This window comes from Wolffia australiana, chromosome 6 (assembly GCF_029677425.1).
Source record: "Wolffia australiana isolate 7733 chromosome 6, ASM2967742v1".
In the NCBI taxonomy this organism is placed as follows: Eukaryota; Viridiplantae; Streptophyta; class Magnoliopsida; order Alismatales; family Araceae; genus Wolffia; species Wolffia australiana.
The window spans coordinates 7623099-7646404 of NC_135840.1; the positions used below are offsets into that span (position 1 = coordinate 7623099).

Here is a 23306-nt window from a genome sequence, read left to right on the forward strand (position 1 = left end):
ATTACACCCTACATATCTACTATCAACCTTGCACATTCCTTTGGTTTACCTATCCATCCTAGGAACCCTCAATCTATTCACATAGGAGATGCAGACATCTTAAGTAATATTCTATCCCTCCTCAGAATTCTTCCTCCCATTCGTAATCATCATGTTCTTCTTATTATGAAAATTCTTCTACTAAAATGGCTTTTTTTCTCATATATTCCTAACAGTGATTCCCCATGCCATGTACCCATTGTTTTCTACTTCTTTATAGTTATGTTTGTAAAAAAATTACATATTTATTTACACATTAATAAGTCAAAAAATATGATGTGGATATCCTTGTTTGAATTGGACGTAAGAAATAATAATTATATTGATTTGTTTACTTAATCACATGGATCAATCAAAAGGAAGAAACTCACTTTCATTTTTATTCTTCAGTTTGGAATTGACCAAAATGATTAGAAGCGACAATTATTTTTTGAACTAGTTCTGTATTTTATAAATTTAAAATATTTTTACAATATATAGTTTATCAGGAAGGAAAGAAATATGACTTAAAAATTATTAATATTTTCTCAATATGTAAATTTAGATGTGAAGTAGAAGAAAATATTAAAACTCTATTAGAAACGAGAATAAAATCCCTCTGTCGACCAGGACTGCTTTCCCTCGGCCATCAAATTTCCAACAACTGATGAACATTCCCTGCCTTGCCCTCTGTCGCGTGCGACTCCATTCCTGTCTCACTGTTTGTCATGGCCCCAGTTGCCCCTGCGCCCTCTCATGGTGGGCCCCCCCCTTCATGGCCACCTTCTCTCTAGTGTGTGGCAACCGTGGCTACCGTTGGGCGCCCGTCGTCCAGCCGCTCTGCATGTTGCTCCTACTGCATCGCCAGCGGTTGAACATCCAGGTCGAGCCCGCAGGTCACATCCTCTTTCCCTCTCTTTATAGTATTATTAAGTTCTTCAGTGTCATCCTCATCAGCTCCGCTACCAAGAGTTTACGAATTGTAGGAACAGCCACCGAATTCGCGTTAGGAACTTTTATCTCTCGGTGTCAGATCTGCATCGATCTCGGTGATGGTCGTGGACGCTCACTGAAAGTGATTGTCCCCCACTATGTCGTCCTTCAAGCCACTCATATGGGTCATTTTGAGTTTATCCGTTGCCAAGTCCCCTCGTGTCGACTATCTGGCCTACCATCCCAAGTTAGTAGGTTTTTCCATTGTACTTCTCGTTGGATTTCAAAACTAACACATCATTTATTCTTGTTTTCATAACGCATTATCGCCCCTCCCCTGTGGTGGGACACGAGCCGTTCAATCCTGGCACCTCGTATTACATCAGCTAGTGGGCCCATGCACTCTTGAGAAGCCACATTAGGGGAGTCACATGGTTTCAGATATCCTTGACCTGCTCAGAATTCAGGTGCAAATATAACTTTTTTGCCATGAAAATCCTTGACCTGATTGCACATTCCTAAAAGTGCTAGCACAAGTAGTAGCGTGCCCAATTGACTAGTGGCTAGAGAGACAAATCAGCTGAATGATTTTTTAGATTTTTTGAAATATACTACAGATATTGGGATTTAGACAGATAAAATGGCAGACTTTAGAGAGATAAAGTGGTATAAATTAGTAGATATAGAAAGAAAATGATGGAAATGAAACAAAGTTAGGAAATGTATGGAAGGATGGAGAAAATATAGATATAGATTCCTAAAGTTTTGATGCTCATCTTGAGCCCCCAATGCCATTTCCTCAACTTGTATCTTTATATTTTTCTTTCCAATAAAATAATGCATAGAGGATGAAAAATAAAAAAATAACATTAACTGTATTTAACAACCAAGATATAATAGAGCCATTTTCTACTGACAAGATACTGCTAGAGCACATCCACAATAATTTAATATGAAAGATAAAGTGAATATTTAACATGTGCATGACTGCTGAAATGTCCTTATATCATTTCCTTATTTCTTTCCACTCCATTTGTTCCTCTTTTATGATTGGTTGAGAGCTACATCATTTTATTATCTGCACTTCTTCAGGAAATAATTTAGAAGAATCAACAGAAGGATCCAGAACATTACCCCACCACTATAACTGCTGCTTTGAAGCCAAAAACAAGAAATGCTCCAATATGGCCCAATAGCCCAAACAAATAGATTCATCCATAGTTCATATAATTTCTACATATTTGAGACTTGAAAATATTTGGCCATATTGAAACTACTTTACATAAATATCATACAAGGTTATTATTATTAAAATTTCAAAATATGCAGAAAACATATTTCATACAAGAGTAGGAAATATCCAATTCGTATTATAAATAGAGTATTTGGATGCCTAATTTCATATAAAATGCACAGACCTATGGGTACATTTATTATGTGACCACACACTTAGGCTTATGGTTAGCCGTAGTAAAATAATGAAAGTCCTCAAAATCAATAATCAGCCAAGGAGAAAAAATAAAAATATGAGGTCTTTTTTCAAAGCAAATGCTTTTAAATATTTTTCTTATTCTTATCACCATTAATTTTCCTTATTTTTTTAAGACATCCATTCAGGATATTTCTCAATAGCTTTCATCTCACTCTCTTGTCTTTGACATTCATTCTCTCTACTCATCCAAGGTGTTATGTCCATTCATTATGTTTTAGTATCTTTGTTTAAAATTTTTCCTAGCTCATGGATATCCTTTCTTCAACCCTCTATTTTTCCATTCCTTTCACCTCGATCCACATGTTCACCCTTTCATATTCTACAGATAACTATCCACCTTTATATGATGTGCTCAATGGGAGTAAAATGTGTCCCTTTTACTTTCAGATAGAAGGAAGCTCAGTTGTGATAACAATTGCTATGTAGCCATCACCAATCTGAAATTTATCTTGATTATGAGAGATGTCAGGTGCATCATACACTGAGAACAATGAGAGACTCTAGGATCATAAGGTAGTATCTCGAGAGAATGAAATCTCTCTATTCACTTCTATTAGCTCTTTACCAATCAGAAGAGTAGACTGTTGTGCCTATCAATCCATGCTAGGTTCAGCTTCACACCTGGTGACATAGGGAAACCCCTTCTGGACTCGGCCAAATTATGGCTAGGACTAGAACAGCCCAGTTCACCATTGGACTGGCTAAACTGGTTGAACTCAGCGAGCCAAACAAGGGGCCTTTCCCACATGTCATTGCATTTACTGTTGTCACTAGGTGTGATGCTAAACCTGGCATAGATTGATGGACACAATGATGTGCTCTCTGGAGATATGGAAAGGTGAAAACCACCATGTGTCATCAGCATTCCCATGTGTCTCCCAATAGGGACTTTACAATCATTTGGCACTGATGATGAAAATATAACGATCCAGATATCATATTAAGCTGATTTTTAGTGCAAACCTGTATTATCATCCCACCTCATCCTTTTTTGTTTTTTTTGGGGGGTGTGGGGGGGAGGTTTGGGGGGGGAAGGGATTGGCCAGGTGAACAGGAAAAATCTGGAGCCAACGTGCTTGGGTTTTGGTCTGGAAATTTGTAGGTCCTTGATTTAATGAATCTTTCCTTATTGATTTTGAAACAGCAAGCAGGCACAAACTTTACTTGTGCTATGAAGTGATCCTTTAATAAAAAGCACTGAAATTATTTTCTGAATTCAAAGTAAAAATTTACATAATTATTTTAAAGTTATCTTGGTTCTATCTTTAGAGGTTAGGTCTGTCAAATTTCATCAAAACCTATCTCTATATTTTTCCTACTATTCCTATTTCACTTCCTCTCTTAATAAAAAAGTTCCTCACTATTAATCTGTAATTTCCTTATTAAATCTAATTCTGTGACTTCCTATCTATTCCCCAACTTTTTTGCAAAAAATATATTCCCTTTTCCTTTTCCCTAAAGTCTATTTTTCTTACATTCATTATTGTTCTATTTCCATTTGTTCTCAAATTCTGGCCAAATTTCAGCTCAGCCTCTTGACTCTCCTGCTTTTGTGATGTAGCCCGGAAGCCCATTTTCTGAGGCCCATTGGCAACTTGTGGCCCAAGAGGGAGATTCTTCTAGAACTGACAGGATCTGCAGAAAACTACATAGAGCCCCTCAAAATCCTCTGACATGATTTTCTCTGACAAGATCTTCTGCCAGGATTTTCTCTAACAAGATCTTCTAACAGAATCCTCTGCCAGATTTTTCTTCTTCCCAGATCTCTGCTCTAACTTGTCAGAACTGCATATCTTTTGTTTTGTCCCATCAGGATCTTCTTGAGCCACACAAAAATCTACAGGCCCCAGAATCTGAAGGATATCTCTGCTCAGCCTTGTCAGGCTACTTATCCTCTGTTTTAGCTTTTCAGAATTTATTTTCTCAATGTTTTGACTTGTCTTGTCATGGGTACAGTCTTTATGGACGACCATGCACTTCTTGTGGCCTATATAAGGCCCCCATGTACCCCTGAATGAGAATTATTGAAATTTGTTGTCTTGTTGAAACTTTTTATTCTCCCCTCTGAGAGTACTCTTTGTTAGAGAGTGCTTCTGTGCTTGTGGATACAAGTACAACCCCTTCGGGATTCAAGGGTTGGAGAGGCTAGTTCTGTGGATTCAGGACTTAGCTCCTTCAAGTAGAGCAAGGCTTGTGGATTCAAGTCCTATTCCCTCGCTGTTCGTGTACTAAGGCTGCGTCATTGTGACTGCCAATCATGTGCCAGATCCATGCACAGGTGGCACTATTTGCATGTGCTGCCACATAAACACATTCAAGTTTCAGATTTTCAAAGATGTGAAAAGTGATGAAAGAAAATTGGTAAAATAGAAGATAACATTCCAGTTTGGATATTCAAATGACATGAAATGTTGTGGACTAAGCATCCATATCTCATCTAGATGTCTGTCATCATTGGCCATTTTCCATGTATATTTATTCTCAGTTTGAAATCCCTCAAGTTGTGGAATGAGAATCCTAAATTGAGGTACTAACTTATGTAGGAGGTACCACCTTGTATCTCTTCTTCTGAATCAGCATGAATGAGGAATTGTTTTGAGAAAAATGTTATGATTTACCTCAGTAATCAATACTTAATGTAAGGTTGGCACTTATGCCATGAAGATAGATTACTAACATCAACTTATATGAAACATTATGATCAAAGGATGATCACATATATGATCACTGAATTATATGAAACATCAAGCACATGTGTATCCATGATATTGTCATAGTGGGTTAGGTCAAGTAGGATGTTGACCTGGTCTAATAGCACGACAGGAAAGGATGACGGTGTAGATGCGTTATGGTTTGCATCCCTGAATAAAACAAGTTGCATGGCTGACATCACCTAGTAGAGTAGCTCATTGTTTTCTTTCTCGTCAACCCTATAATTCTCTGTAAAATTACTTTCTTGGGCATCATCCCATCGTTCATTATTTCTCCCCCAAATTACTAAAAATTTTAGGGTGAATTTTGGGCTCTATAATTATGTGTATAATCCAAACAGAAACAGAGAAAAAGATGGTGCGAGGGAGAAGGAGAGAGACATGAGGGTGTTAAGAGGGCGGAGTCTTGCCACGGCCAATGGCGAAGCCTCTCGTGCCGTCAGGCATTCGTGGACCTATCGGGTGCTTGGCAGTGGGGGCCTGATCAGCAGCAGCTGCACGCAGCGGGTGCCCAACAGGCATCGCGGCGCAACCAGGAAGGTATTGACCACGACCGCGTCCCCGGGCGGCTCGGCCCCGGCCACGGCCTCTCTGGCCACCTCCGTCTCTCTCGTGGTGATACCCCTCATCACCCTGGTAAAGACGGAACCCGAATTAGCAAGAAGAGACGTAGCCCAATCAACTTATGTATAAATTTATGAATAAACAATTAAGGAAAATACACAAGAGTAGAAGAGGTGAGAACGACATGACCAGAAAATGGAAGAAGAGAGGAGAGGAGAGAGATAAATAGCAAAGATTAAAGGAAAAAGGTGAAAAGAGAAAGAGAGGTGATAGAAAATGGGAGACAAAAGCTATGGAGAAAAAAAATATAGGAGATAAGAAAGGGGAAGAGTTTGTGTGTGTGAGAGAGAGAGAGAGCATGGTAAGACAGACGGAGACAAAAAATAAAGCCAATCAAAGAAAAAAACAAGCCGTGAAGAAGAGAGACATACAAATATATAAATATAGAGATGATATAAGAATAGAAGAGAGAGAAGGGAGGATAGAGAGGGTAACCCTCACCAGATGTTCGTGAGATGCTTCGTAGGGTAGAGCAGGATCATCAGAATGCCTGTCATGAGGGTGGTGATTAGAGGTGGATGCGTCTTCATCCTCAGCAGTCCCTTCCATCTCGCTGCCCCCTTTTCTAACCCGATTCTGCCCATGTTTAATCTGAAATTCGGTCATAAATGCATCAGAACAGTTACATTCTTAAATCCGCTCCAATTGACTACTTTTTAAAATTTAGGATACAAATTATTTGAGTGCTTTTTTGTGTTTTGGAAATAAAACAATACCATGCATCTGGGGAGAAGTCGAAGTCTGAGCCCGCTTCTCCAGTTCTTCTCCTCGTTAAGCTCCGCAACCTGATCAACGCAGAGATACAAAGTTTGACCAGAGATTTTCAGCAAATACCGTCATCTGACATTTTAAAAAACATACCGCTCTCTCAGCCTCATCAGGAGTCTCGTATTCCACAAATGCATGCAGCTGTGAAGACGAAAACATCATCATTTTTTTCGTGAAAGCAGTGACTGGTGACTCCTTTCGAGTGCGTAGAACCAAAAGTTACCTTATTTCCGAGGAAAATATCCATTTTTCCAGATTTAGAAGTTGCAGAAGATCCCATGTTGGAGGTCTGGGGATAGCAAGTGCGAATCGACTTTACCCTATCAAAATAGAGCAAAATTGCTTAAGATTGTTAGCAAACGTACTGACCTCAGTATTACGTCGCCCACAAACTTGCTCACCTTCCCACCATAGAAAAAACCCTAACCAGGTTTTGATAGGAGTGATCTTCAGGGAGGTTCTCAGCAACAACAATACGCGACTAGAGGAATGAAAAGAATCAAAAAATTTTAATCAATAGAAGCAGAGACAAATGACTGTAGTTAACAGCTGAGAAAGACGGAGGAAATCGAACCTGTAATTCCTCTAAATCAGCATCGGTAAAAGGTTGCACACGCCTCACCTTCTTCCCATCATCGCTGACAACCTAAAAGGTGGAGAAATTCCAAAGCAAAGTCCGGTGATAGAAAAATGGTACGCCCATTAAGTTTACAGAGGCGCACGATTCTCATATATCAAAAGAAGATATATAAGTAGAAGATATGAAGTAATATAAACAAAACTATAACATGAAATAGGTGTCAGCGACTGGATTAAATTGGATTGGATCAAAGAAGTTGAACCATCAAATGGCCTAGATCATGATTTTGTCAAACAAGTCGATTGATGTGATTGGCCGCATGGAGATCAAATCGAGTAGGCTGATCTGATCAAGAGGGATATTTAACAATAGATTGACTGATCAGATCAACAAGTTTGATATAATCGGCCCATTAAGTGGAGAGGCTGATGGGTCTATTAGGGTGCTGGCCTCAAGGTCAGGCCCAATAAATCCAATAGTGGCAGTCTGTAATGCGGAGAGGTATACATCTATTTGGCTGAGTGTCTGTTGCAAAGACAATATAATGGGTCATTATTGAGAGAGAGCAGAAAGAGTAATTGTTTTTCTTAAGGATAGATGATGAGCGTCATGATCATGACCGATAGATCAAGTAGGATTGCAATTTGATCAATCAATATAGGTCAAATCATCATGATTGATCATCATCAATCGTGATGATGAGTACGATTGATCAATCAAGTTGAAGATCCATCCAAGCAGTTGTCACGATTCATTGAGTGCATGCTTAATCAAGTTTACAATCAATCCAGCCAATGACCTCGTTTGTGATAAAATAAGTACGTGATCAATCAAAATCCAGAAAGATCAAACCAACCAATCAGTCAGGACTGATCAGCGATCAATAGAAATTTTTCATACATCAAAAACGATTGGTCTCGATCAGATTCAAGTAAAAGAAAATTTTCCTCATTAAATCAGAAAAAAGGCTAGACACATTACTACATTGGATGATTTCCAAAATTGGAACAAGATCAAATACAAAAGAGAGATAGCATGGAAAAATGAAGAATAACTCACTAGTTTGGAAGAAGTTCGTAGTGCAGCCGCTAGCTGTGAATTGCTGCCGATGAGGGCTTTTATCTTCTTAAATCCCGCGATGACTGTCACTGGGACTGCAGGAAAATTAAAAAAGGAAAAATGTAGGAATATGTTCATCAAAAAGTAATTAGAGAACAGTATCTGAACAAAGAAATTAGACAGCGTAAAGATAATCAAACGACGCAATATTCCGTAAAACTTTCAAAATAGAAAAGAAGAAAAGACCAGTAAAATTACTCACCAAAGCCTTCTGGATCTTTGCTGATGAACCTCATCAGATGCTCAGTGGTGGCCAAATTTATGTCACTGAAGTAGTACTCAACCTACAGCATTAAAGTAAAGATTATTTTCACGAATGAAAGCCCTTATAAAAAGTTAATACTAAATTCGAAAGCCAAATTTGAAATCAACCCACTTCACAAAAATTAAATCTATACAGGAGAGCAGAAATAGAGTTATTTCCAAATAATGATTTAAACCAAAAGGCATCAGCAGATAATTTTAGCCAACACAATTTGACTGCCGAACGAAATTAATACACTTCCCTTATCAGCCTGCCAAACTACCATCATCTCAATCTAATTTTACCATATTCCCAATGCAGAGCCATTACACACTGATCAAATACTCAGAAAATTGATTAAATACTCGCAACTCAAAAATCGGAGGAGAATAACCTGATTCGTGATCTTGTGAATAGCTTCATCAGAGAGGACATCCATCGGATCCAACCCCGGGGCAGAAGAACGGTCCGGATCAGAGTGGGAGTTCGTCACCTCCGCCTCCCTGTACCCACCCCCGCCGCTGCCGTAATAATCAAACCGATTTTGCGCATGAGGAACATGATGGAAGGCATGGGCGGACGGATGCTGGAAGATACGCATCACCGGATGCATCTGCACCATCCTGTGATCGACCCTGTTCGAGGGATGGCCAGGGGGGGAGGTACGGGGGACGAACTCGGGCGCCCGCGCGTTCAATCGACTCAGAGAGTTGTTTCTGGCGAGAGTGGACTCTGGAGAAGCGCCGTCTTCCGTAGGCTCGTCTCCCTGCCTCTGCTCCTGCTCCGTCGTCTCCTCCGCCATCACCCTTCTTGGATTTCTGCGCGCTCTCTCGCTCTAGGGTTTGGCCGGGAAGGGGGAGATAGTGGAGATCTTCCGAGCAAGAGGAAGCTCTCGAGCACTCACATCTACAAGATTGGGGGTAATATCGGTTCGGGAAAACTACTTAAATTTACAGAATAAAATTATGATATCGTTTTATTTAATGATAAATGACGTCAGTAAAGTTTGTTTTTTTTTTGCCTAAAGTTCTTGTGTTTAGGTGTGGAGATGTTAGGGCTGCTGGTAGGGAACGGCACGTCCGGGACGTGACAGGATGGATGACGAATGGAGATGGATGGGGACGTGACGGGTATTTCGTCACGTCCGCGTCCCGTCATATGTCTCAAGTTTTTGAAAAAAATCTGTCACATTCCCGTCATACATCACCGCACGTGTCGTTCCAACATCGTCCCATCACACGTCCCAGGTTTTTGAAAAGATCCGTCACATTCCCGTCATACGTCATCGCACGCGTCGTCCCATCACCGGACAGCATCACCGTGACAGGTGATGAAAATTCAAAGCTCAGTTTTCTCTCTCTTAAGGAGATAATTTTTTAATGGTTTTTTTGCAATTTTTCAATGTTTCTATAAATCCATCACCTACGTCATCCATGATGTCCGTCCCATCACGTCACCCGACCAAGGACCTCCGTCATCATCACGTCACCATCACAGATATTGCGTCACCGTCACCGTCACGGGCCAAGAATTTCATCACCGTCACCGTCACATCATCCATCACAGTGCCGTCACCGTGACATGTGACAGATGATGTCTGTCGTTGCCTAGCTGCTTGTAAAGAGTGGAAAAAGGGGCTGTATAATTTTCTTAGTCTCTGATTTGCATAAACTTCTTAGAACCAACATCAAGAGGATTGGAGTAACTTAGTCTGAAGAAAAAAGTTAGATTTTTGTGCAGCAAGTGCGCTTGGCCAATGGCATAACAGCGTAGAGACGAAGGGGCAAATGACAGATTTCCAGAGAGATAGGTTGTGTTTTGAGACTGCAAATGGTGGATTCTGGATAGAGAAAATGATGGAAAATGAAGAGAAAATGGAGGAAACGGATGGGGATGATGGAGACGATGTATATATGTTCTTAAAATCTTGGTGATAGTGTCTTGATCCTCCAATGTCTCTTCCTAAATTTGTATCCTTATATTCTTCCCTATAATAAAAGAATGAATAAAGGATGGACATTTCAAATTATTTATATCAGGGAGGTTGTAAAATTAGGATCCTGGTGATCCTTATCTTGCTGCCTAGCCACTGCTAGAGCACATCTAAAATGAGGAAAAGAAAGATAAATAGAGAATATTTACGCATGGAATGGTTACTAAAATGGTTTTCAACCATTTTACCTTTTTTCTCAATGTCATATCTTCCTTTTTTGTTGGTTGAAGGCACCATAACTTAAATTTTGTCGTCCTCTTAAGGAGGGAAGTTAAAGAAATTAACAGAAGGATTTAGGATTTTGTCCATGGCTTTCTAAATTCTCCTTAGGAACCAGAACCAAAATTGATTTAATCTGGCCCAAGTGTCTCTAAGAAATAGCTTTAAAAATCACATGAAATGTTTTAACCCGTTGATAATCATCCCATTTAATTTGTGAAAAAAATCCACACAGAAAAGTCGAAATTTTTCAACACTTACAAAAAATTTTGACATAGAACTCAAGTAGGTTCAATAAAAAATCCAAAACATGTGGAAAATGATATCCATTTGATATTCAGGAACATTTAAATAATCTAATTGATAAAATGATAAGTTTAAATTTCAGATGATTGAAGACATCAAATGCATGGAATTATTGGTTCATTTATCATGTCATTAACACCTCCAACTTAATTCATTACTTGGCCCTTCTCAATGTCTTTTATATTCTCATTAGGATGTCCGTTTATTCTTGAAATATGAAGAAAAAAGTACGAAGCATGAAAGGAAATTCAACCTTAAAGAGTGAATACCTGCAAGAAATACAAAAGCATCTTTGACCAACTTCATTGTGGTGTTGGTTATCCACAAATAGTGACAAAGAGATCTTTCAATAGAGAAATATAAAAGCCACTTTTCATTGAGAGAGATCTAAGCGTTGCCAAATAAGATTCTACTATCATGAAAAGATCTCTCTCTCCATGAAGATTTGTTCTTAGGTTTCTTTGTAGAAACACCTCTCATTACGCATGGATAATCAAAGACAAGATATCTGAAAACTCCACTAGCCTCCTTCCCACACAAAATTCTAAATAAGTCACTCTTACTCCCCCATGTTATCACATGATTTCAAATAGGTACCAAGAAAATAAAGTATCCGATGAGGATAAATAAACATGGATAACTATGAGGAAAAGAGAAAAGAGAAAGGTGGAATGACACAACTCTAGGTAAAAGGTTGACAAGGAGGATAGAAGTGTAAATGAATGAAGATAAAACAGAAAACCTTTCATCACATAGACTAATCCAAATAATATATGAAAAGAGTGATGAACACATATGTAAAAAGGGTTCTCGTGAAACATTCTTAAAAGAGCAGATAAAAGAAAATATACATCCACATGAGACAAATAAATAAATGATTGGTATGCAAAAAATTAGCAGATGAAAAATAAAACAAGACCCTTAGTTAAACAAAGTACAAATGTTTAAAACAAAACCCCTATTTTGAGTTCAATTGATGTTATTCAAAGTAACCCTTATTCAAAAGTTTTAAAATAATTGTGCACAGGTTCTAGAAAAAAATTAGATCATCTTTTGGATGATATCAGCTCAATTTTATTAAAGGGCATTCCAAAAAAATCATTTGAATAAAAGGGCCCTTGGAGCTAATATGATTAAATATAGATAGGAGGAAATATTTTTAGTACATCGCATTTAGATTTCTGGTGTGAGTGTAAATGTAAAGTCTAAGGCTCTTTGTGAAAATTTAAACTTGGAGATGTGGAGTGTATTTTATTACAATGATAACTATTTTTTGAACCTATTAGTCAGACCTTTGGAATATAACATGATGTGATAGTTAAAAAGTTCAGAATCTATAGGTTTCATAGGAATAGATATAAAAATCACAGGAAATTTGAGTCATACATACATTAACTTGGACAGGCCTTTCCCATCCATGGCCAGATACATAGACTTGGATAAAGTCACAATTGAATTAAAACTCGGAACTGAAAATATTGAATTTTCCTTGTATAAATTAATAAAATATCATAAATTAGCTACTGAAGATTGATTCTTTTTAACCTTAATGAAAGAAGATGATTTTGATTTCCATCCATGATGTTATAATTTAATGACTCTTCATGATGATCAATGGATCAGATCAATAAAACTATTTTTGAGCCATTAAAATTTGTACCTTCCCCTGAAGTTGAATTTAAACCATTCATTCTGTTTTAAATATATTTTTTAGGACCTGCTATTCTTTTTTATGTTATTATCTCAACAGTTGTATCTTCAGAGAATGAAATGGCTTTAGTCCAAGTCCAATAATATTGTAAATTTGCAATAAGTTGGATATTTTCTGATATTAATGGAATTAACCCACAAATCTAAGACCATAAATATTTAATGACGGAAATCCTAATCCCACTATAAAAACTCAAAGGAATCTAAACCACCATTTGATAGATGTTATAAAGAAATAAACCATGAAATCAATGCAGGCTGGGTTTTTATAGTGGGATTATCCTTTGGTGAATCAAACACATAAGTTCTTAAGGAATCAGTAATAGTTGAGAAAAAAAACAAAAATGATGAAGAGGTTGAGAGGATAATTTGTGGAATACATCTATTGATGTTATGAAGTTAGATTCTTAGAGTAAGACAGGTCACATTCTTGAGACACCGAAAAAGGCAAACTGGGGTGTTAATTTTAATGTCATTGTAAATTTAATTTGCCTGCATCAACTGAAATTTGCAATTATATAAACTTTGTATATGGGAGTGAGTTTGTCTCCACATGGTCTGGCCTTTAGAAATAGATCTAATGTTTTTAAGTTACGATTAAGTATAATTGGATGGTAATAATAATAAGATGATTTTGTTATAGAATAGAATGCAATCAGTGATGAGGGATAATAAAGAAGATAGTGAAAAGGTGGAAGATAAGTAAAAGTAGAAATAAGCGATGAGAGTTGGGAATACATAGAGAAAGGTAAAAGTCAGATATCTATAAGATAGGATATTTTTATCATCATTAGGAGTAATATATTGTATAAATATTTGAAGCAATGAATATGTTGGAGAATGAAATTTATTTATAGTATTATAATAGAGGGAGAGAATAAGATAGATATTGGAAGAATTATTTTTTAGATTTTTTAATTAATATATGATAAAATGCAAATAAGCATGATAATTCATGTTTATTTTGTGCATTTTAGAGTATAATTAAGCTAATTTTATACATGTTATTATGAATTTTATATAATTTTCACATATGTCCGCTAAATAATTATTCTTGCATTAAAATAAGTTTACTTTGATGTTATAGTATTATAATAAAGGGAGAGAATAAGATAGATATTGCATTAAAATATATTGAAATGGATATTATATTTAAAAAGAATTAATTTGGTTAAAATTTCATCCAAAAAGGAGTTGTATTTTTCAAGTATTTAATTTTGAATTTTAGAGAATTTTCTGGATTATATTTGATATTTTCAAGTATTTTTGAAGGTTAAAAATGGCAAAATCAAAGCCCACTAAGGAGGGATGATGCGGAACAACTGGTGGTTTTCTTTTCTTGTGGAACAAGTCAACTTTGTGCACTACAAAAAGGGATGATGTGGAACAACTGTTGGCTCTCTCTTCTTGTGGAACAAGTCAAATTTCTGCCCTACAAGGATGGATGATGTGGCATGCTCTAGTGGCTCCCTATTTTGGTGGAAATACTCAAACAAATGAATGGATAGAAATGCTCAAAACTCAAATAGCCATAACTGCTGATCTCATGGCTAGTTTTGGATCAAATGGCCACCTGTTATTTCTCTTTCCATGACCTATGGTAGGCCTATAAATAGATCCCTAGATTAGGCTCTTCTTGTACTTCATTTTGCCTTTCTCCATGTGGGAGACCTTGTGAAACAAAGGTTTATGAGTGCCATTTTAGGATTTTTCCTCTTCCAAAAGTGAGTTTCTTCCCTCTCTTCATCTATCTTTGTGTCTATTGCAACACGCCAAGGCAGCGGGCGCAATATACAGGTCTATGAAGGGAGATTAATGCTTGAGAGCATCACCAGAGGAAGATGTAAGTCCTAAACATTCAATTGGGATTTTTATTCCATTTCCCCCATTTTTCTATCCATTCCACATTCTCTTATCAATTCATTCTCTGTTATAAGTTATTAAGCCCTATGAGTAGGGATTAATGGCTTATACCACCCATTACTAATTAGGGTTTTCATAGGAAACCCCTAATTAGGGTTTCTTCATCATATTCTTTCATTCCCCTTGTCTCATCCTCACTCCACGATTTTAATACAATCATAATCTGTGTTATAAGTTCATAATTCTTATGAGTAAGAATTAAGAACTTATACATATTACTTTAATTAAAATCACAATATATACATCTAGTATCTCTTCTTTCCACGCTCTCTCATCTTAACAACTTTCTTAATCATTACTTTGCGCTAAATATCAATCTTAATCACAAAGCCTTCTTGTAGTTCCACCCTTAGTCACCTATTTACGTCAGTAATAAGTGAATTAGGGTTAATTATAAATATTATTGCATGAGTCTCAAAATTACACATCAACTAGGTTAACCACCTAAATTTTGACTTATCAATTGGCTTCATTGCCGTGGAAGGCATTAGCATTGGAATTTTGATTTTAAAACAGTTTATCTTGAGCATTAAAATATTTGCATCCTTATATTAAACTAACAACAACTAATCATTTTCTTGAGTGGTGTTTGATGAACGGAAGGAGATCGCTCAATCAACAACTCTTTGACGTCAAACTAAGTGAGGGTTCAACCATAATTTCACATCCTAACACTGCTGGTACAGAGGAAAAGAGTAGCATAGAAGAAGAAATGGATCAAAAATCAAGCTCCAAATCACACTCAAGCCAACGAAAACCAAGGTATGGGTCACATGCGTCTTAGAGAGTATTTTGATCTCATTGAAAGCCAGACTTTTACTAGGATATCTTCTCCATTAGCTGAGAATATTTCTTTCCAAATCAATCCCCAATTGTTACAACTCCTACCTACATTCTTTGGAAGAATCAATGAGGAACCGTATGAGTTTTTAGAGGAGTTTTCTGATATTTGTGACACATGAAACTACCTGGGGATATCACATGAGAACTTGAAAATGAGATTATTTCCTTTTGCTCTTAAAGATGAAGCTAAGGATTGGTTTAAATCCTACAGACAGGAATTCACATCATGGAATGAAATTGAGAAGAGTTTCCTTCGAAAATTTTATTCATTTGGCAAAACCAATTCTCTTATGAAATTGATTAGGAACTTCACCCAATGAAATGATTCTTTCAGTGAGCCATGGGATATATTTAATTCCTTGATCAGGAGATGCCCTCATCATGGGATTCCATCTTGGGAGTTAGCCCAAACATTTTATGGAGGCCTAAATGATTATGAGCGTGATATGGTAGACATGGCGAGTGGAGGTGTATTTGTGGAGCATTTCGCTGATGAATCAATGGCTTTCATGGAAAAACCAGTAGAGAACTGGGCATATCAACAAAGTTTTTCTAACAATGGCAGAAATACAGTGCAAAAGAGAGGAGGACTAATCGACGTTAGAGCTGTAGAAACAGATCTCCAACTCGACACGATGAAAAGGAACATTGGTAAGTTAAGTAATAACATGGAGGAATTAACTTGTCATATGAAAACTTTGATGCAGAGACCCCAGATTCAAACTTCTAATTATGAGGTTAATAATGTTTCTACTGTTTTATGCTATATATCTTCATCTCATGATCATATTGATGAAGCATTTCCAATGATGGAGCAAGTGAATGCCTTTGAGCAACCCAACAACAATCAAGGAAATTGGAACAGGGGAAACTGGCAATCTGTTCAAGCACAAGGAGGGAGAAACGTTTTTCAACATAAACCTATTAGTCATACTCAATATCCATCTTATTCTAGACCTTTTGTTAACTCTAATTCTTTTAACCCTACTAATGAAACATTAAATGAAACAGTTAGGGGATTAAGAGAAGACAAGAAGAACCAGCAAAGGATCATTTAGCAACAAGAGGCTATGATGCAACGGATGAAGATGGAGTTGGAGCAACTCAAGAAGAGTGTCAGACAGTTAGAGCAACAACCGAATCTGAAGATGAAAGGTAAAGTTGATGAATATGATCATCATGATCAAAACCAAGGTCAACTCCCAAATCCTTTCTTTAGTGATATGGAGGAAGAAAATTATGACACTAATCTGAATCTAACCTTAGGAGTGGTAAGATATTAGTTTACCTAGTTGAATCTAAAGGAGATGAGAAACCGATAGAAGTTTTAGAAGAAACTAAGGATATCAATATGGAAAAGGAAAATGTGGAGGATATCAGGAAAATCCTAAAACAATCATAACCAAATCCTAAGGATTATATTCCTCCAATTCCTTTCCCTAATGCTTTAAAGGCTTCAAACGAGAAACCTAATGATTCACATCTTTTAGAATCCCTTAAATATGCAAAGATCACTATTCCTTTAGTAGATGCAATTCAAAATACTCCTTCTTATGCAAAGTTTGTTAAAGAACTTTGTACGACCATCAGGAAAACTAAGAGAGTACATCTTTCTGAAAGTGTTAGTTCAATTCTATTGAATGAAATACCTAGGAAAAGAAGAGATCTAGGAGCACCGTTGATCAAGTGTGAAATTGAAGGAATGATTTTTAGTAGATCTTTGTTAGATTCAGGAGCTAGTCTTATTGTAATGCCTAAGGCTCTATATGATAAATTTAAACTTGGAGATTTTGAGCAATGAATGTTAGAACTTCAATTAGTCGGTGGGTCAATTAAGGAACCACATGGGAAATTAGAAGATGTGATAATTAAAGTAGAAAATTATCAAGTCCCTGTTGATTTTGTAGTAGTTGATATGAAAGTATCTGGAAATATTAGTCGTGCCCCTATAATTTTAGGGAGACCATTTTTAGCCACCGCTAGAGCCGTCACTGATTGGGATAACTTTAAATGTGGGAGGAAATGAAATTAGTTTCCTTATTTCCAATACTATAAGAGCTCCTAATGATAATGGCGACGATATGTGTTTATTAAGTTTAGTTGAAGAAGATAATTTTGGTTTTGATTTGCAATACCTTCAAGTATTTAATATTGATTCAAATAATATCGAAGCGCAACCAAATTTTCTTCCTAACGGCGGACGTCGTCGGTGATGGCGTCCAGACGGGTACCGAGACAATGCTCTGATACCTAGATGATGACAGACATTGGCGAGGACGTCGTCCGATCAGATAATTCCCTTAGGGGATGTAACTATGTGATGATGTGTCCAAGGTGGGTGTACGTGCAGGCCCCGATTCGTGGGTTTTTGCGGAGCTCCGAGCTCCGGGGTGGGTGACCGGTGATGGTGATTGTGACCTTCTAACCCTCGGCGATGTGAGGATGGTGACTACGGCATTGAACGGAATAATTCTATTGGTGCTCACATGTAACGGACGGGTTCAACCCATACCAAAAAACTCACTCAATTATTAGCTTTCACAAGATAATATCTCACCTATTTCTACCCCGAGCGCGGTGGAGTACAGCTGAAAAAATACTGAAAGACTTAATATAATTGACGAGCAAGGAGAATGACATACCTTATCGGTGGTGTTGCTTGTCATCGATGTCTTCGTCGGCGCGCGCCGGTATGGGCAGGTGTGGTGGAGAGGTGCCAAAGAAGGGCATACCATAGCTCAACAGACGACGGAGGCACGGGTCGGCGCGCGATGTTGGAGGATGAGGGTTAGGCTAAGGGATGAGCGGAAGGAGAACTCTGAGCGCAATGTGGGCACAGGCGCGCGTGGCATGCGGGCTCAACGTCGGTTGAGCGTCACGACGCAAGGATGCGTGCAACAGCAGTGGTGACGCAAGACACAACGACAATGACACTCGCTCAACATGCTGCGGCCCATGGGGGCATGGTTCGGTGCAACCCAAGCAGAGGACGCGGGTGATTCATGTTGATGCCGGTGAGCGTCGGGTAGGCAGCACAACAGCTGGTGTCGAGGAGCGTGTTGGGGACGGCACGTGTGATGGCGTCGACATGCAGGTTGCGACATGGTGTAACACTGACGAAGACATGAGCATTCTCGTAGTGGCACCGTTGGCACGAAGAGTTGGGTTGTGGCCAATGGTGGTGACAAGTACGACGACAGTGGGTGCAACGGTCACCACCTGCAGTGCCTTGATCAGTAGGCGTGCGATGAGCTGTGGATCGGGTCAAATGGTGTGGCAGCGTCAGGGCAGCGAACGAAGGTTGTGCTGATCCATGGTTTGGCGGGTGCAAACCGTGACAATTATAGGTTCCGCGCGGCGTAGACTGACCAATTGCAGCAACACGGTCAAAGCGTCAATAGAGAGCGACAATCATCATATTCAGTATGCGATGCGTGAAGTAGAAGAAGCCGACAGAGGGCCTTGGTCATGGCGGTCGCACGAGGGTGTGGACACAGATTTGGTCAAGGCCGCATGCAGATTTTCCGGGCAGGCAGTTTTGTGCAATCAAGCGCCAAGGAGCAGGGCGGCAGTCAAGCGTCGATGCGCCCTCCAGATGCCAGCCGATGGAGCTCGCGGTTACTGGCATGACCTCTGACTCACGAGGAGAGTGGATGGTGCTTACGCACGAGTTACTGACTAGTGGAGGACGGCGGTATTCCTGCTTCTCTTCTTCCTTCTGTTCTCTTCCTCCGTCTTCCTTCTCTGCTTTTCCTCTCCTTCTCTTCTCCCTACGTGAGACCAGTCAAATAACCCAAAACTTTCAAATTGATGATACCTGGCATGCCAACCTAGGGCGGCCCCTTCTCCCTTACATAGGGAGTCAAGATGGGCCCCAAGGGAGGTCTAGTAAGAAGAAGGGGGGGGGGGGTCCATGTTCATAGGACCCCCTTTAAAACCAAAGGAAAAATATAAAATCTAAAGAAGCAAAGGACACGATGGCATATGATAACGCGACAAAAATAAAACGACGCATGATGCAACAATCATGACTCGACGATCATGGACACGATGATGACGCAACGGTGCGACACACGACGATACAGACACAACAAAAAATGAACACACAAACATGATAAAACAACAAACCAAACGAGCATGGATGTGCTTTCACCTAGGGTATTTGAACCCGGGCATCTTCACCGTCGCCTTGTCATGTTGGATGCAAACCGGCGGGGCTGTTGATGATGACGATGGTGGCTCCGTAGGCGTCTCCGGTGGAGTGGCTGGTGCGCTCCACCACTTCTTCTGAAATAGAGCTTATACCCTTAACCTCTCACCTTAATTATGCATTCTTAGGTTCTGGACATTCTCTCCATGTTATTTTTTCTTCTCTCTTATCCATCACGCAAGAACAAGCACTAATTAAGGTGTTATCATCTTATTGGGATGCAATTGCTTGGAAAATTGATGACATTAAAGTAATTACACCATAAATTTGTGAGCATAGAATCATTATAGAAGAAGGTTTTGAACCTTCCAGACAACCTCAGAGAAGACTTAACCCACATATGTTTGAGGTTGTGAAGAAATAAATCCTTAAGTAGTTGAAAGCTGGTTTTATTCAAGAAATTTCTAACAGTCCTTGGGTTAGTCCTATCCATGTAGTTCCAAAAAATAGGTACTACAATAACCAAAAATAAGAAAGGGAAAGAAGTTCAGTTTAGAATAGCTTCAAGTTGGAGAGTTTGCATAGATTATAGGAAGCTTAACACCATTACAAAAAAATATCATTATCCTCTTCCGTTCATTGATCAAATCCTTGAACGATTATATGGACCAAGCTTTTATTATTTTCTGGATGGATATTCAGGTTATAATCAGATAGATATCCATGAGAAGGATCAAGAGAAAACCATATGTACATGTCCAGTAGGTACATTTGCTTTCAAGCACATGCCTTTTGGTCTATGTAATGCACCCACTACTTTACAACGATGTATGAATGCTATGTTTTCATATTTAGTAGAAGATTGTTTAGAAATTTTTATGGATGATTCCTCTGTGTTTTGTTCTTATTTTGATGCATGTTTAGCTAATTTAACTAAAGTTTTGCAGATCTGCATGAAGAATAAGTTGGTCCTCAGTAGGGAAAAGTCCCACTTTATAGTAGAGGAAGGAATAGTGTTGGGACATCAAGTCAGCAAGAGTGGGTTAGAAGTGGACAATGCCAAAATCAAAGTGATCAAGGCCCTTCCTCTTCCAACCACACTCAAGCAGCTTAGAGGGTTCCTTGGACACGCTGGTTTCTATAGAAGATTTATTAAAAATTTTGCTACAATCTCCAAACCTTTGACTCATCTACTCTCTAAAAATGTTGATTTCTTTTTAGATGATAGTGCTAAAAGATCCTTCTTGCAGATCAAAGAAGCTTTAATCCATGCTCTTGTTCTCCAAGCACCTAACTGAAATTTGCCATTCGAGCTTATGTGTGATGCTTGAGACTTTATAGTGGGAGTAGTTCTAGGACACAGGTTAGACAAGAAACCCGTGGCCATCTACTATGCTAGCAAGACCTTAGGCAGAGCTCAGCTAATTATACTACTACTGAGAAGGAATTCCTAGCAATTATTTTTGCTTTAGAAAAAAAAAATCATATTTGTTAGGCAGTAAAATAGTTGTTTATACTAATAATTCAGCATTGAAGTTTTTACTCTAAAAAAAGATCCTACTCACGCAAGAATGAGGTGGATCCTACTCATGCAAGAATTTGACATAGATATCAAGAATAGGAGAGGAGTGGAGAATGTTTTAGCTGATCACCTTTCTAGGCTCTCTACATATACACCTACACCTATCATCGATAACTTTCCTGATGAATACATTCTAATGGTAAAAAGCCAAATCTCACCTTGGTATGCACACGAAGTTAATTATCAGTCACAGGATTGATTCCAGATGATTGGGATGTGCAAGATAGAAAAAAAAACTTTAGAGATATCCAATTCTACTATTAAGAAGAACCCCAATTATTTCACTTAGGAGTTGATCATGTCTTTAGAAGATGCATACATGACGAGGAACAATGGAGTGTTTTGAATTTTTGTTATGCTTCCTTGTGTAGAGGACATTAAGCAAGTTGAATAACAGCAATCAAAATCCTCCAATGTGTATTTTATTGGCCCTCTTTATTTAAAAATGCATGTAAATTATGTTCTAATTGTTTAGAGTGTCAAGCAGCAATAAATATAAAGAAGAAAGATCAAATGCCATTTAAACCTATTATTGAGGTTGAAATTTTTTATATTTGGGGTATTGATTTTATGGGGCCTTTTCCTAATTCAGAAGGATATGAGTATATTTTGATGGCTTTCAATTATGTGTCAAGGTGGGTAGAGGTCATACCCACTAAAAACAATGATCATAGAGTTGTTGTCAAGTTTATTCGACAAAATATCTTTTTGAGGTTTGGATGTCCTACAGCTATAATAAGTGATGGAGGAACTCATTTCAATAATCATCAATTTAGTTCCCTCCTCAAGAAATATGTAGTAGATTATAGGATTACTACACCCTATCATCCACAAGCCAATGGACAAGTAGAAGTGTCCAATAGAGAAATTAAGAGGATCATATGCCTGGATGGAAAATATTGGTCGACTAAACTTTATGATGCACTTTGGGCATATAGGACAGCCTATAAAACCCCATTTGGAGTGTTCCCGTACAGCCTATTTTTTGGGAAAGCATGTCATCTTCTAGTGGAATTAAGCATAAAGATTATTGGGCTATTAATCAATTGAATTTTTCTTTAGATGTTGCAGGGAAGAAATGTTATTACAAATGTATGAACTCCAAGAACTCAGGAATGAAGCTTACAAGAATTCAAGGATTTAAAAAGCCAAAAATGAAAGTTTTTCATGACATGCACCTTAATCGACGAGAATGCAGCATGGGGCAAAAGGTTTGGATTTATAATTCACGATTAAGACTGTTTCCAGGGAAATTGAAGACAACATAGGATGTGCCTTTTGAGATTATTGATTTTTTTGACAATGGACAGGTCACAATTTCAGATCCTAAAATGCACACAAAATTTAAAGTCAATGGTCAAAGGCTTAAACCCTATATAGATTCTTCATCACTATCTCAGCCCAAGCCAATTTATCTTGAGGAGCCTCCAAAGTCTACTCGGTCACTGCCTTCTTCATAATTGATTCATGTTTTCTTTTGTTCTGTATTTTTCTTAAGTTATTTTTATTTCTATTGCTTTGGTTATTTATTTTTCAGCAAAAAAAATCACTCCAAGAATTTTGTTTCACAAGGCATATGAGGAAATTTTACAACTCCATGAGGAAAAGATATTCTTAGTTAATGAATATTTGTTTATTTTATAGTTATTTATACATAAGATGGTAGATATAAATATAGAAATTAAATAAATATTAAGATTCAAAGAGATAGTGAATAAATGTATTTATTTTTAATAAATATAAGGGGTATGGAGAGGAAAGGTACAATAATTATGATGATAGTAAGAAGAGATAGTTTAGTAGAGATATATTATATGTATTTGATGGGAGTTTAAGATTAAGAGAGATGAGATGATTTATTTTAAATTTTACTGCAATATAGAAAGTTAGATTGAGAGAGGGAAGTGGAAGATATTAGGGAATAATATAACCAAGAGTTAAGTATAAACTAATATGATTAGGGAGGAACATTATATTAGTAGAATACATATTAATTTATACAAGGAAATTTATGATACTTTATTAATATGGGCAGCTCAAAGCTCGCTTATTTTTTCTTTCTTAATTTTTCTTTCTTATTTTATGCAGATA

At 37.8% G+C, this 23306-nt stretch overlaps 1 protein-coding gene across 1 annotated transcript; it reads right to left on the minus strand.

The window, feature by feature from the left end:
- Nucleotides 1–5447: 5447 nt before the first annotated feature.
- LOC144704230 (la-related protein 6B-like) lies at nt 5448–9402 on the minus strand. Its single transcript, XM_078576569.1, has 10 exons — nt 8884–9402; nt 8448–8529; nt 8186–8280; nt 7121–7192; nt 6948–7027; nt 6770–6866; nt 6640–6687; nt 6495–6563; nt 6220–6369; nt 5448–5787 (listed from the first exon to the last, which is right to left on the minus strand). The coding sequence occupies exons 1-10, from the start codon at nt 9289–9291 to the stop codon at nt 5545–5547; spliced, it is 1344 nt and encodes a 447-aa protein (XP_078432695.1). The 5' UTR covers nt 9292–9402; the 3' UTR covers nt 5448–5544.
- Nucleotides 9403–23306: the final 13904 nt, after the last annotated feature.

What these genes read in the sequence shown, in the direction of transcription:
- LOC144704230 (XM_078576569.1), bottom strand. Translation starts at nt 9,291, where the DNA reads ATGGCGGAGGAGACGACGGAGCAGGAGCAGAGGCAGGGAGACGAGCCT. An exon ending in CAAAGATCCAGAAGGCTTTG is followed by an intron (nt 8,281 to 8,447) that starts GTGAGTAATTTT and finishes ATTTTCCTGCAG; the next exon opens with TCCCAGTGACAGTCATCGCG. An exon ending in AAGCATCTCACGAACATCTG is followed by an intron (nt 5,788 to 6,219) that starts GTGAGGGTTACC and finishes CGTCTTTACCAG; the next exon opens with GGTGATGAGGGGTATCACCA.